This window comes from Oncorhynchus keta, chromosome 28 (genome assembly GCF_023373465.1).
Source record: "Oncorhynchus keta strain PuntledgeMale-10-30-2019 chromosome 28, Oket_V2, whole genome shotgun sequence".
NCBI classification, from domain to species: domain Eukaryota; kingdom Metazoa; phylum Chordata; class Actinopteri; order Salmoniformes; family Salmonidae; genus Oncorhynchus; species Oncorhynchus keta.
Window position 1 is genome coordinate 7,802,489 of NC_068448.1, and position 12,612 is coordinate 7,815,100.

The window sequence follows — 12,612 nt, forward strand, 5'->3', positions numbered from 1 at the left end:
TTGCTGATGGCAGGAAGTACTGTAGGATTGCTGATGGCAGGAAGTACTGTAGGATTGCTGATGGCAGGAAGTACTGTAGGATTGCTGATGGCGGGAAGTACTGTAGGATTGCTGATGGCAGGAAGTACTGTAGGATTGCTGATGGCAGAAAGTACTGTAGGATTGCTGTTGGCAGGAAGTACTGTAGAATTGCTGATGGCAGGAAGTACTGTAGGATTGCTGATGGCAGGAAGTACTGTAGGATTGCTGATGGCAGGAAGTACTGTAGGATTGCTGATGGCAGGAAGTACTGTAGGATTGCTTATGGCAGGATGGCATGGCAGGAAGTACTGTAGGATTGCTGGCAGGAAGTACTGTAGGATTGCTGATGGCAGGAAGTACTGTAGGATTGCTGATGGCAGGAAGTACTGTAGGATTGCTGATGGCAGGAAGTACTGTAGGATTGCTTATGGCAGGAAGTACTGTAGGATTGCTTATGGCAGGGTTCCCCAACTGGTGACCTGCGGGCCAGATTGATGTTATTTGGCCTGCAAAGCTTACTGAGCAATTGTTCTAAATTGTTGGACATAAGAAAAAAAAAAAAAGAGCAAATCAGCACCAAGTGCTTTTAATTGAACATCTTTTCAAAGTAGTCCCACGCATCAGAGAGATATGTGATCGAAATTCAAATGTAAGCAAGGTTTGTAATGTTTCAGTCAAATACTATCTGATTGGATTTCTTGCAGTCTATAAATGATTTGTAATTAATAGTCTCCTGCCCCCCCCCCTCCTCCTCCTCTTCCACAAAGAAATCGGCCTGCAGCTGAATCTACATTAGTTGATGATCCCTGGCTTTTGGCATCACTTGAAATGTCAAACCATTTCAAAAACAGAGTGAATATTTATTTTAATTTGCCAAATAACAAGCTGTGAGAGAAAGCAGTCTTGTTGTAACATTGATATAAGCACCGCTTTATATATATACACATATATACGTACATACATGTATACACACACACATACATAAGTGGTGCTTATATCAATGTTACAACAAGACTGCTTTCTCATATATACACACAAAAACACTAAACCATCGTCAAAGTAACAGCATAAAATGAAAAAAACAAAATGAAAAAAAAAAAAGTTTCTGATCATCAAAAGAAATTCACACGTCTAGACTCTTTGAATAAACGGAGGAATGCATTTGATCGTTGGATATACTGTTAAACTAAACAATTACCTGCATGAAACAAAACTAGTTCTGACCTAAATGTATGGCTTCCCCATTCCGTATTTGTACCTATTTAGATAACTTAAAAATGGACCACTTTCAACACTTTGTAATAATAAACGTGGCGCAGTCAATGAATGAAAATAAACTGTTTCCAACTTAATAACCTACTAGAAGACATTTCTAAGCAGCGTTTTACACCGAATAAGACATGCGACTTTACAAGGCATTTGAAAACGGTATAATGTAGGAACTACTTGGTTGGAGAGAATTTCAGGCCCGGGTACAGATCGGCCGCAAAAAGCACACACACGAAATCTCAAAACACACCTCAAAACACACCTCAAAACACACAAGTGTTTAACAAGTCAGAAATCACATTAGGGGCAAATCTTCAATTCCACAAAGGCACATGGCATCGATACCAATGGTAGACAAAGTGCAAATATGTGTCAAAGTTAAGATTCGCCCCCAAGATTGGTTAATTTGTGCAGTGCAACTGCTTTGCATGCAGTCTGGAACGTAGCCGTTGACAGCAGGGAACTGCTGCTCAGTTAGGAAGTCATGGGCCTGACACCTAAACCCTCCTCGGCGTCACCAAGGGGGTTGACTGACTTGTGGAAGGGCGTCTCCTTAAAGATGAACCAGCAGTTACCACCCCACAATATCAGGTTGAGGAATCCAAAGACCTGCCATAAGAGGGGGGACAAACACACATTTTTTTTTTAGACAGGACGGAAAGAAAAAAAAAGAAAAAAAACCATGCTTCTTAGTTAAGAACAATCACATTTGTCAATGGCTCCACGTTTCAATTTGTTGAAAATTAATTGAGGGTATATGTAAGATACATGGATTCAATTCTGTAGCCAGGGTTGTAATTGAGGGAAAACGCAAGGGAATTCTCAGTTCTCAGGTAAAAGCTCAGGTTGACATGTAAAACTTGTTTGAGTCGAGTTCCCAGGGAGATTTCCCCGATTCCAAGCATGTACAGATAATTCAGGAGTGTACTGTATTATTGGCTCCCTGGGTACCAAATAAAAAAATAAAAAATAAAATAATTGTGTTATTGCACGACACAAGTCATTTTTCCAACAGTTGTTTGCACTGTATCCTTTAAACATTTGATGACATAACATGTTTGAATAATTTAAACTCTATTAAAATGTTAGATTCATATGATATTTTGAGTGTAAGAACAAGCTGATCAACAAATACTCTTCCCCCCCACACAGACTTTTGTTCATATTCATCTAGGGTGCCAATAATTCAGGAGGGCACTATACGTAGCCACCATTAACAACACTACATGTAATATAGCCTACCACAGAGGAGTTGAGTCGCCCCATGTGAGGCACTGCTCCTGGTGTGCACTTGTTACCGACGTCCTTGCAGGTGGAGATTAAGCCTACCAGGTTAGAGGGGCTGGTAGCCCACTTCACGTCAGTCAGGCCTTTACCCCAGGCAGAGGAGGACACCAGCCACAGGAAGGTGAAGGCTGCTGTCAACAGCAGGTCCTGTTGGAAGGACACGAGACATTGTAAATACAAGTATATAAAATGCAGGTTCAAGAGGAAAGTTGGAACATAAAAATCAGACAAACAGTATGGAAAGAGCCCATCCAAACCAGTATGGAAAGAGCCCATCCAAACCAGTATGGAAAGAGCCCATCCAAACCAGTATGGAAAGAGCCCATCCAAACCAGTATGGAAAGAGCCCATCCAAACCAGTATGGAAAGAGCCCATCCAAACCAGTATGGAAAGAGCCCATCCAAACCAGTATGGAAAGAGCCCATCCAAACCAGTATGGAAAGAGCCCATCCAAACCAGTATGGAAAGAGCCCATCCAAACCAGTATGGAAAGAGCCCATCCAAACAAGTATGGAAAGAGCCCATCCAAACAAGTATGGAAAGAGCCCATATAAACAAGTATGGAAAGAGCCCATACAAACAAGTATGGAAAGAGCCCATACAAACAAGTATGGAAAGAGCCCATATAAACCAGTATGGAAAGAGCCCATACAAACCAGTATGGAAAGAGCCCATCCAAACAAGTATGGAAAGAGCCCATACAAACAGTATGGAAAGAGCCCATACAAACAGTATGGAAAGAGCCCATACAAACAGTATGGAAAGAGCCCATCCAAACAGTATGGAAAGAGCCCATCCAAACAGTATGGAAAGAGCCCATCCAAACAGTATGGAAAGAGCCCATCCAAACAGTATGGAAAGAGCCCATCCAAACAGTATGGAAAGAGCCCATCCAAACAGTATGGAAAGAGCCCATACAAACAGTATGGAAAGAGCCCATACAAACAGTATGGAAAGAGCCCATACAAACAGTATGGAAAGAGCCCATACAAACAGTATGGAAAGAGCCCATACAAACAGTATGGAAAGAGCCCATACAAACAGTATGGAAAGAGCCCATCCAAACAGTATGGAAAGAGCCCATCCAAACCAGTATGGAAAGAGCCCATCCAAACAGTATGGAAAGAGCCCATACAAACAGTATGGAAAGAGCCCATACAAACAGTATGGAAAGAGCCCATCCAAACAGTATGGAAAGAGCCCATCCAAACAGGTATGGAAAGAGCCCATATAAAGAACCTGCATCCCACCACCAAATCCAAAATAATATTTTTCATTTTGAGTTGTTATGCATCCGATTGTATGAAACTTGAATTAGTGAAGCAGACAAGTATTTGATGTTTGCTTGATTCAGTTTCGATTTTAGACTTTTGGAACTAATATATTGGTTCCATTGTACTGGGAAAACTAAATAACGTGCACCTCAAATATCTGACAACGTACTTGACCCAGGTGGTCCGCTGGTCCACAAGCAACCAAAATATACCAAGAAACTGTCATTGAACATGACTAGTGGCTTCATTATTGCTAGAGTTGACTTCATGAGGAACCCACCCATGACCGTTCCAGAGGAACACACCCCTGACTAGAGGTCGACCGATTAGGATTTTTCAACGATTATTGGAGGACCCAAAAAAATCCGATACCAATTAAATCGGCTGATTTTTACATTTATTTGTAATGACAAATATAACAATACTGAATGAACACTTATTTTAACTTAATATAATACATCAATAAAATCAATTTAGCCTCAAATAAATAATGAAATATGTTCAATTTGGTTTAAATAATGCAAAAACAAAGTGTTGGAGAAGAAAGTAAAAGTGCAATATGTGCTTTGTAAGAAAGCTAACGTTTCAGTTCCTTGCTCAGAACATGAGAACATACGAAAGCTGGTGGTTCCTTTTAACATGCGTCTTCAATATTCCCAGGTAAGAAGTTTTAGGTTGTAGTTATTATAGGAATTATAGGACTATTTCCCTCTATACCATTTGTATTTCATTAACCTTTGACTATTGGATGTTCTTATAGGCACTTTAGTATTGCCAGTATAACAGTATAGCTTCCGTCCCTCTTCTCGCCCCTCCCTGGGCTCGAACCATCAACACAACGACAACAGCCACCATCGAAGCAGCGTTACCCATGCAGAGCAAGGGGAACAACTACTAGAAGGCTCAGAGCAAGTGACGATTGTAACGCTATTAGCGCTCGCTAACTAGCTAGACATTTCACTTCGGTTACACCAGCCTTATCTCGTGAGTTGATAGGCTTGAAGTCATAAACAGCACAATGCTTGATGCACAACGAAGAGCTGCTGGCAAAACGCACGAAAGTGCTGTTTGAATGAATGTTTACGTGCCTGCTTCTGCCTACCACCGCTCAGTCAGATACTTAGATACTTGTATGCTCAGTCAGATTATATGCAACGCAGGACACGTTAGATAATATCTAGTAATATCATCAACCATGTGTACTTAACTAGTGATTATGATTGATTGTTTTTTATAAGATAGGTTTAATGCTAGCTAGCAACTTACCTTGGCTTCTTACTGCATTCGCGTAACAGGCAGTCTCCTTGTGAGGCAGGTGGTTAGATCGTTGGACTAGTTACCCGTATGGTTGAAAGATTGGATCCCCCGAGCTGACAAGGTAAAAAATCTGTCGTTCTGCTTAACCCACCGTTCCTAGGCAGTCATTGTAAATAATTATGTGTTCTTAACTGACTTGCCTAGTTAAATAAAGTTGTAAAAAAATCTATATATTATTATGATTTATTTTATAAATCGATGTCCAAAAATACAGATTTCCAATTGTTATGAAAACTTGAAATCAGCCCTAATTTAATCACCCATTCCGATTAATCGGTCGACCTCTACCCCTGACCCTACCCAGTTCTGGTTCTTCATTTACAGACCACCCGTTAAGTGCCCTTCCTCCCGTTAAGTGCCCTTCCTCCCGTTAAGTGCCCTTCCTCCCGTTAAGTGCCCTTCCTCCCGTTAAGTGCCCTTCCTCCCGTTAAGTGCCCTTCCTCCCGTTAAGTGCCCTTCCTCCCGTTAAGTGCCCTTCCTCCCGTTAAAGTGCCCTTCCTCCCGTTAAGTGCCCTTCCTCCCGTTAAGTGCCCTTCCTCCCGTTAAGTGCCCTTCCTCCCGTTAAGTGCCCTTCCTCCCGTTAAGTGCCCTTCCTCCCGTTAAGTGCCCTTCCTCCCGTTAAGTGCCCTTCCTCCCGTTAAGTGCCCTTCACACACAGACGTCAAGTGTCTATAGCTATTTCGTGCCACTGCTCAAGCTCTTTAGCCTTGTTGGGTTCTGAGAATATTAAATAAACTTATTCATGTTATTGAGGGAGACAGGGTAATGTATAAAGTTTACATTATGTCAGGATATGTTATTGTTAGCCATCAGGGATACTCTGGGAGGAGAAAGAGACACAGTCTGGTACCAATCACCATGACAGCCTTGAGTTGGGGAGGAGTGAGCATTTTGGGGTAGAGGTCAGGTCAGATGAAGTGAGGAAGAACAGAACTAAGGTTCTGTCTAGCAACAGAGATGCATTGGCTGTTCAGATGTGTAGGAGGAGACTCAGCCTAGGAGAAAGGGTTAAATATCAGTGCTGGTACAGATGTGTAGGAGGAGACTCAGCCTAGGAGAAAGGGTTAAATATCAGTGTTTGTGTGAACATGTCTTTGTCTAATGCAGCTACATTGACACTCTGGGAAGAATAAACTTGCTTTGAGCTTTCATAGTGTCGGTCGAGTTTTTACTCAGAATTAAAACCCAACAGCTATTCCAAGTCATTCTATAGACTGGGACGCCTAACATCAACACCTTCCGTCAAACACTACAAAGAGAATGAACAGAACAATTCCCAGTTAACTCACCACAATGGTGCCACAGCTGGTCTGCCTGTAGACGTGCTGGTAGCCCAGTTAACTCACCACAATGGTGCCACGGCTGGTCTGCCTGTAGACGTGCTGGTAGCCCAGTTAACTCACCACAATGGTGCCACAGCTGGTCTGCCTGTAGACGTGCTGGTAGCCCAGTTAACTCACCACAATGGTGCCACGGCTGGTCTGCCTGTAGACGTGCTGGTAGCCCAGGTAGATCACCAGGCTGGCGGTGCTGTAGAGGAAGGCAAACACTCCGATACAGACGTAGAACTCGGCTGAGGAGGAGTGGTCGCCGGTCAGATAGAGCTGGATAGTGCTGGAGTCGTTGTTACAGGAGGGGACGATGTATGGATGGGTCATCAGCCTGTGAGAACAGAGAGAGTCGTTGTTACAGGAGGGGACGATGTATGGATGGGTCATCAGCCTGTGAGAACAGAGAGAGTCGTTGTTACAGGAGGGGACGATGTATGGATGGGTCATCAGCCTGTGAGAACAGAGAGAGTCGTTGTTACAGGAGGGGACGATGTATGGATGGGTCATCAGCCTGTGAGAACAGAGAGAGTCGTTGTTACAGGAGGGGACGATGTATGGATGGGTCAGCCTGTGAGAACAGAGAGAGTCGTTGTTACAGGAGGGGACGATGTATGGATGGGTCATCAGCCTGTGAGAACAGAGAGAGTCATTGTTACAGGAGGGGACGATGTATGGATGGGTCAGCCTGTGAGAACAGAGAGAGTGGTGGTGTTCCGTAAGGGGAAAAAGTGAAACAGGGATGCACTACCAGAAACTGTCCAATAAGAACACGATATTTTGAGTGTAGTCACATGTAGTATAGGGTCATGTTCGGTAGGTTTACGTACGTTTACGAAATGTTTAATATCGGAGGAAAAACAGCCAGATACTCGGCTGAGCTTGTCCAGTAAAAAAATATAGATTTTCATGTTTTGTTGCAAAAAAATGTGATTCAGTGTGCCCCGATGAACACGACCAAATTATAACAAGCCACTTTTTTTATTTTACCTTTATTTAACTAGGCAAGTCAGTTAAGAACAAATTCTTATTTTCAATGAACTGCCTGTTCAGGAGCAGAACGACAGCTCGGGGGTTTGAACTTGCAACCTTCCTGTTACTAGTCTAAAGCTCTAACCACTAGGCTACCTACCTCCTCTACACTCTAACCACTAGGCCACCCTGCCGCCTCCACACTCTAACCACTAGGCCACCCTGCCGCCTCCACACTCTAACCACTAGGCCACCCTGCCGCCTCCACACTCTAACCACTAGGCCACCCTGCCGCCTCCACACTCTAACCACTAGGCCACCCTGCCGCCTCCACACTCTCACCACTAGGCCACCCTGCCGCCTCTGAACAGAAACATCACACCTCCATACAATTCATCCATTTACTCCTGTTCTGCTTACCTGAACGGGTAGTTAAAGACAGCAGTGATTTCTTGGCTGGTGCTGCTACCCTGGCACTGCACATTGATGCTCGTAGCGCCGGCATAACCTGACGCCGTAGCGAAGGCAAATATGGAGAAGATCTGCCGACAGACAAAGCCAAATAAGGACATGACACAATGAAATTAAAGAAACAGTTGACAGCTTATAACTGGACACACACACACACACACACACACAACTCTTTCTGAAATGACATTCAGTCCAAACAGTGCAGATTAGAACATGTGACCATGCTGCCCTACCAAACAAAAAAAGTCAGTAACTGCTCATTTGGTCAAAAATGTGTTAATGTCATTTTTTGCTACATTAAGAACATCATGTGGACAATTATCCTGCCTCTATTTGTATTGTGTTTTGGATTAAAATGGAGCTCATGTTTACAGTAACTGTATAAAGTTACTGTGATATCAAGGTAAATAAAAGCCACCCCCCCCCCCCTCAGTTCCACGCTATGAGCAGTTTGTGTATTTTTGGTTTGGTAGGGCAGTAGGGTACCCTGTGCTATAACTAAGGGCAGTTTGCTTTACAGGTTCAAAGCAGTGTGAAGGTGTTGTGACAGGAGTTGAACGGTCAGGTAACAGTAGAATGTTGAACAAGACAACTAGAACTCAAATCATGCCCAACGGAATCATCGTGGATGACACACACACACACACACACACACACACACACACACACACACCCTTTCCTCACAGGAAGTGATTTATCACTAGCCTATAGAAAAGAAGAAGAAAAAGGGGGGAAAAAAACAACTAGTGGTAGTAGCTTGGGGCGGCAGCGTAGCCTAGTGGTTAGAGTGTTGTACTAGTTAGTATTTGTTGCAAGTTCAAATCCCCGAGCTGATGTAACGGATGTGAAACGGCTAGCTTAGTTAGCGGTGGTGCGCGCTAAATATCGTTTCAAATCGGTGACGTCACTTCCGCTGAGACCTTGAAGTAGTAGTTCCCCCTTGCCTTGCAAGGGTCACGACTTTTGTGGAGCGATGGGTAACGATGCATCGTGGGTGACTGTTGTTGATGTGTGCAGAGGGTCCCTGGTTCGCGCCCGGGTATGGGCGAGGGGACGGTCTAAAGTTATACTGTTACACTGACATGGTACAAATCTGTCGTTCTGCCCCCAGTCCGTCGCAACGGTGGTGAACAATAATTGACTGATAGAATATCATTCTACCATGATGTTCTTACGCCGTAGAGAACAGTAGTTTTTAATTAACCTCGATAAAAACAACCCTTTAATAGATGCGGTACAGGACGCATGTCTAAAAAAACACTTCTCAAGAGACGCCATCTCTCAGATGGCCGTGTAGCGCCTTGTTGTATTCATACACTACAGAGGCCATAGTATAGGGTGGTGAATAATGCTAATTTACTGATAGAATATCACATTTCAGCTAGATCTAAAAGGAGACTGGAGTCTGTCTTCTGTCTTGGTGCCACACTAGTCACAGTCCACACTCTTTGCAGAAATATATATTTGTTGCATCTTGTAAATGATCAGATTTCTCAAATGTTTCATATTTAGTTTGCAACAATTAAGTTGTTACAGTATAGTTAGTAGTCTAGGTCGGGACTTCCAAATTGTTACACGATGAATAGCTGAACTGCAGTATGTCGCAACACCACGGGCCTGCAGTATGCCGCAACACCACGGGCCTGCAGTATGCCGCAACACCACGGGCCTGCAGTATGCCGCAACACCACGGGCCTGCAGTATGCCGCAACACCACGGGCCTGCAGTACGTCGCAACACCAGCTAGTTTCAAACAATTTGAAACCCAATCTGCTGCTATGCAGGGCGGCTGGTGACACTTTTTGTTTTAATTTAAAAGGTACCGTCTGCATTAGTCTGCTTAGTCAGGCTGTAATACACACATCCTGAATCAAATGACTTGCAAAGTCATGCAAATGTTCCTTACAAACCAGAATGATGAATTTAATTACATTTGAACTTACTCTACCAATTATCGATGCATTTTAATATTTCATTCGAGACAAAATATCCAGAGGAAAGTATTGTTTGCCCAACTTTTTCGAGTGCCGGCATTGAAGTAGACATTTCTCTAACCTTGACCGTGTAAATAATACCTGCTGATTTTAAGTTAGTGCATCGCGTGCACACGTTTGCTCGTGACTGAAGGTATGTGCACTAGACGTAAGTACATGCACACAATGCATACATACTAACCATACCTTAGTGATACAAACTGAAGTCAGCAGGTGTTTGTTTACTTGGTTCGAAACATGTTCCAAGTGAAAGACATTGCAACTTCCTTACCAGCATTCTAAAAAAAAGTTGGGTAAACATAATGTTTTCCTTTGGATATTTTGTCTCATTTCAGCCATCTGGACAAAACGCAACAAACAACCAGTAGAGTAATTTCAAATGTAACTGTATTCGACCAACTGACGTGTAAATAACATTTACACGATTTTACAGTCTTATTTTCACGCTGCATTTACCAATTAATTGTGTATTACAGTCTGATTAAATCAGACTACCACTATATATTTATAGTGATATTTATATATGCAGGTGTTTTAAGAGCCAGAAACTGGGACTGAACATTAACACGCGGAACCTTATCTTTCATATCAACAAGGAATTATATAAAAACACTTAACGTTCAATTGATACACACCTTTATTTATTTAACTAGGCAAGTCAGTTTAATAACTCGTTCTTATTAACAAAGACGACCTACCCATCATTGGTCCTTATAAGGAGTAATCGTCTAGTTAAGGTCCTTAAGAGTACATTTGGGCTACATAGCATAATAAGTATCTAGAAAAATCAAACTTACCCATTCGAGCACTCTAATAAATGCCAAGGGCTCTTTCAAGGGACCCAAATCCAGAGTAAATCCTGAAGTCTGAATGTTCTTTTGAGATTCAAGAAACAAAAAAGATACAGTTTATTAGCTGACAAAGTAGACAAAGTGGAGTTGTCATTCGAGGACAGGCATGCAACCAAACACACAAATAGAAATACCACGCAATTCTTTTGCGCAATAGAAGAAAATGTAATTTAGCAAACATAATCACTTTTTTCTAACGCTGTTTTTACCTGGGATATCCCGTCCATTGTCGCAAGTCAATTTTCTTGGACAGTATGCAGTACTTTCTCTTTAGACGATTGTTGGTAGGGGGGGAGAAATTGAATGACTTGCTTGGTAATTTCAGAAATTTATGTCAAACTTTTTTTTTCCTCCTCCAAGTGAAGAGCGCTGCACACGTGTTCACCGACGTTCTTAAAGTGACACGTCCACCTAATTGTATTCGTTTGTATTAACAAGAATAGATCCATACAAAAGGTACATGGGGAATATACAGTGCCTGTCAAAAGTTTGGACACACCTACTCCTTCCAGGGTTTTTCTTTATTTGTACTATTTTCTACATTGTATAATAATAGTGAAGACATCAAAACTATGAAAAAGCATATGGAATGATGTAGTAACCAAAAAAGTGTTAAACAAATATTTGAGATTCTTTAAAGTAGCCACTTTGTCACCAGCCACCCTGCATAGCAGCAGAATGGGTTTCAAATAGATTGAAACTAGAAGGGCAACAATTCATATGAACGCTCCAATGTTTAAAGTGGAAGCCTGTGGAGGCCAGGTCATCTGATGCAGCACTCCATCACTCTCCTTCTTGGTCAAATAGCCCTTACACAGCCTGGAGGTGTGTTGGGTCATTGTCCTGTTGAAAAACAAAATGATAGTCCCACTAAGTGCAAACCAGATGGGATGGCATATCCCTGCAGAATGCTTTGGTAGCATACTGGTTATGTGTGCCTTGAATTCTAAATAAATCACTGACAGTGCCACCAGCAAAGCACCCCCACACCATCACACCTCCTCCTCCATGCTTCACGGTGGGAACCACACATGCGGAGATCATCCGTTCACCTACTCTGCGTCTCATAAAGACATGGCGGTTGGAAACAAAAAATCTCAAATTTGGACTCATCAGACCAAAGGACAAATTTCCCCCTCTGAAGAGTATGAATTAGGCTGTTTGAGAAAATATGAATCCATAGCAACTTGCATACACATCGTTTGAAGTACAATAGACCAACATAGCTACTGTAGTAGGTCAAAGCTGTGTGCTGGAAAACCTTGGTACGCATTTTAGCGCTCCTGTGAAATTCCTTTACTTTTTGGCTTCAGGCCAATGCCTACTTTTCACTTAAAACACAGTATTATGTTTTAAATTTACATGTTTTTTTACACTGGATGGTGATTATAAAAAGTTTTGTGTCTTTCAAAAATTACATTTGCGCTTCAAATTTGGTAAAAAAAATTTAAAATGGTTTCTGAGCTGTTTCCCAAAACGACCATTAATAAAGTTGCACTTGAAAACCCTCGTTATCTGCCGACTGCCTCAGACCACTTGGCTGTTCTATTCAATCATCCCACTATGAGCAGCTGGGGACAACTGTTATGAACAGCTGTGACGTGAACAGACATTAAATTGCATGGCATCTATTCAACTCTTAATAATAATTTAAATTCAGCCAATCTAGGATAAACACATTCAATTTGACTAGAATTTAGGATTTTGCATGGGATTTAAATGCCTGATATGACTGAATTTAAATTGGAAATGCCCCCGATCACAATGGTGATAGGTGTGCTGTGTTACCACACTAAATAATGTCAAGGGGACAGGCAGCTCTTCATC

General features: G+C 42.3%; 1 protein-coding gene across 1 annotated transcript; it reads right to left on the reverse strand.

Moving 5' to 3' along the window:
• Nucleotides 1-412: 412 nt before the first annotated feature.
• On the reverse strand, nucleotides 413-11,160 carry LOC118378515 (synaptophysin-like protein 2). The gene is made up of 6 exons (XM_052484697.1): nucleotides 10,995-11,160; nucleotides 10,732-10,809; nucleotides 7,890-8,011; nucleotides 6,630-6,831; nucleotides 2,533-2,724; nucleotides 413-1,899 (listed from the first exon to the last, which is right to left on the reverse strand). Exons 1-6 carry the CDS (start codon nucleotides 11,010-11,012, stop codon nucleotides 1,765-1,767), a joined length of 747 nt encoding a protein of 248 aa, XP_052340657.1. The 5' UTR covers nucleotides 11,013-11,160; the 3' UTR covers nucleotides 413-1,764.
• Between the last annotated feature and the right edge of the window lie 1,452 nt (nucleotides 11,161-12,612).

Excerpts from the sequence above, each read along its gene's own strand:
- LOC118378515 (XM_052484697.1), bottom strand. Across the intron at positions 8,012-10,731 it reads TTATTAGAGTGCTCGAATGG|ATCTTCTCCATATTTGCCTT; the intron begins GTAAGTTTGATT and ends GTCTGTCGGCAG. Across the intron at positions 6,832-7,889 it reads GTCTTTAACTACCCGTTCAG|GCTGATGACCCATCCATACA; the intron begins GTAAGCAGAACA and ends CTGTTCTCACAG.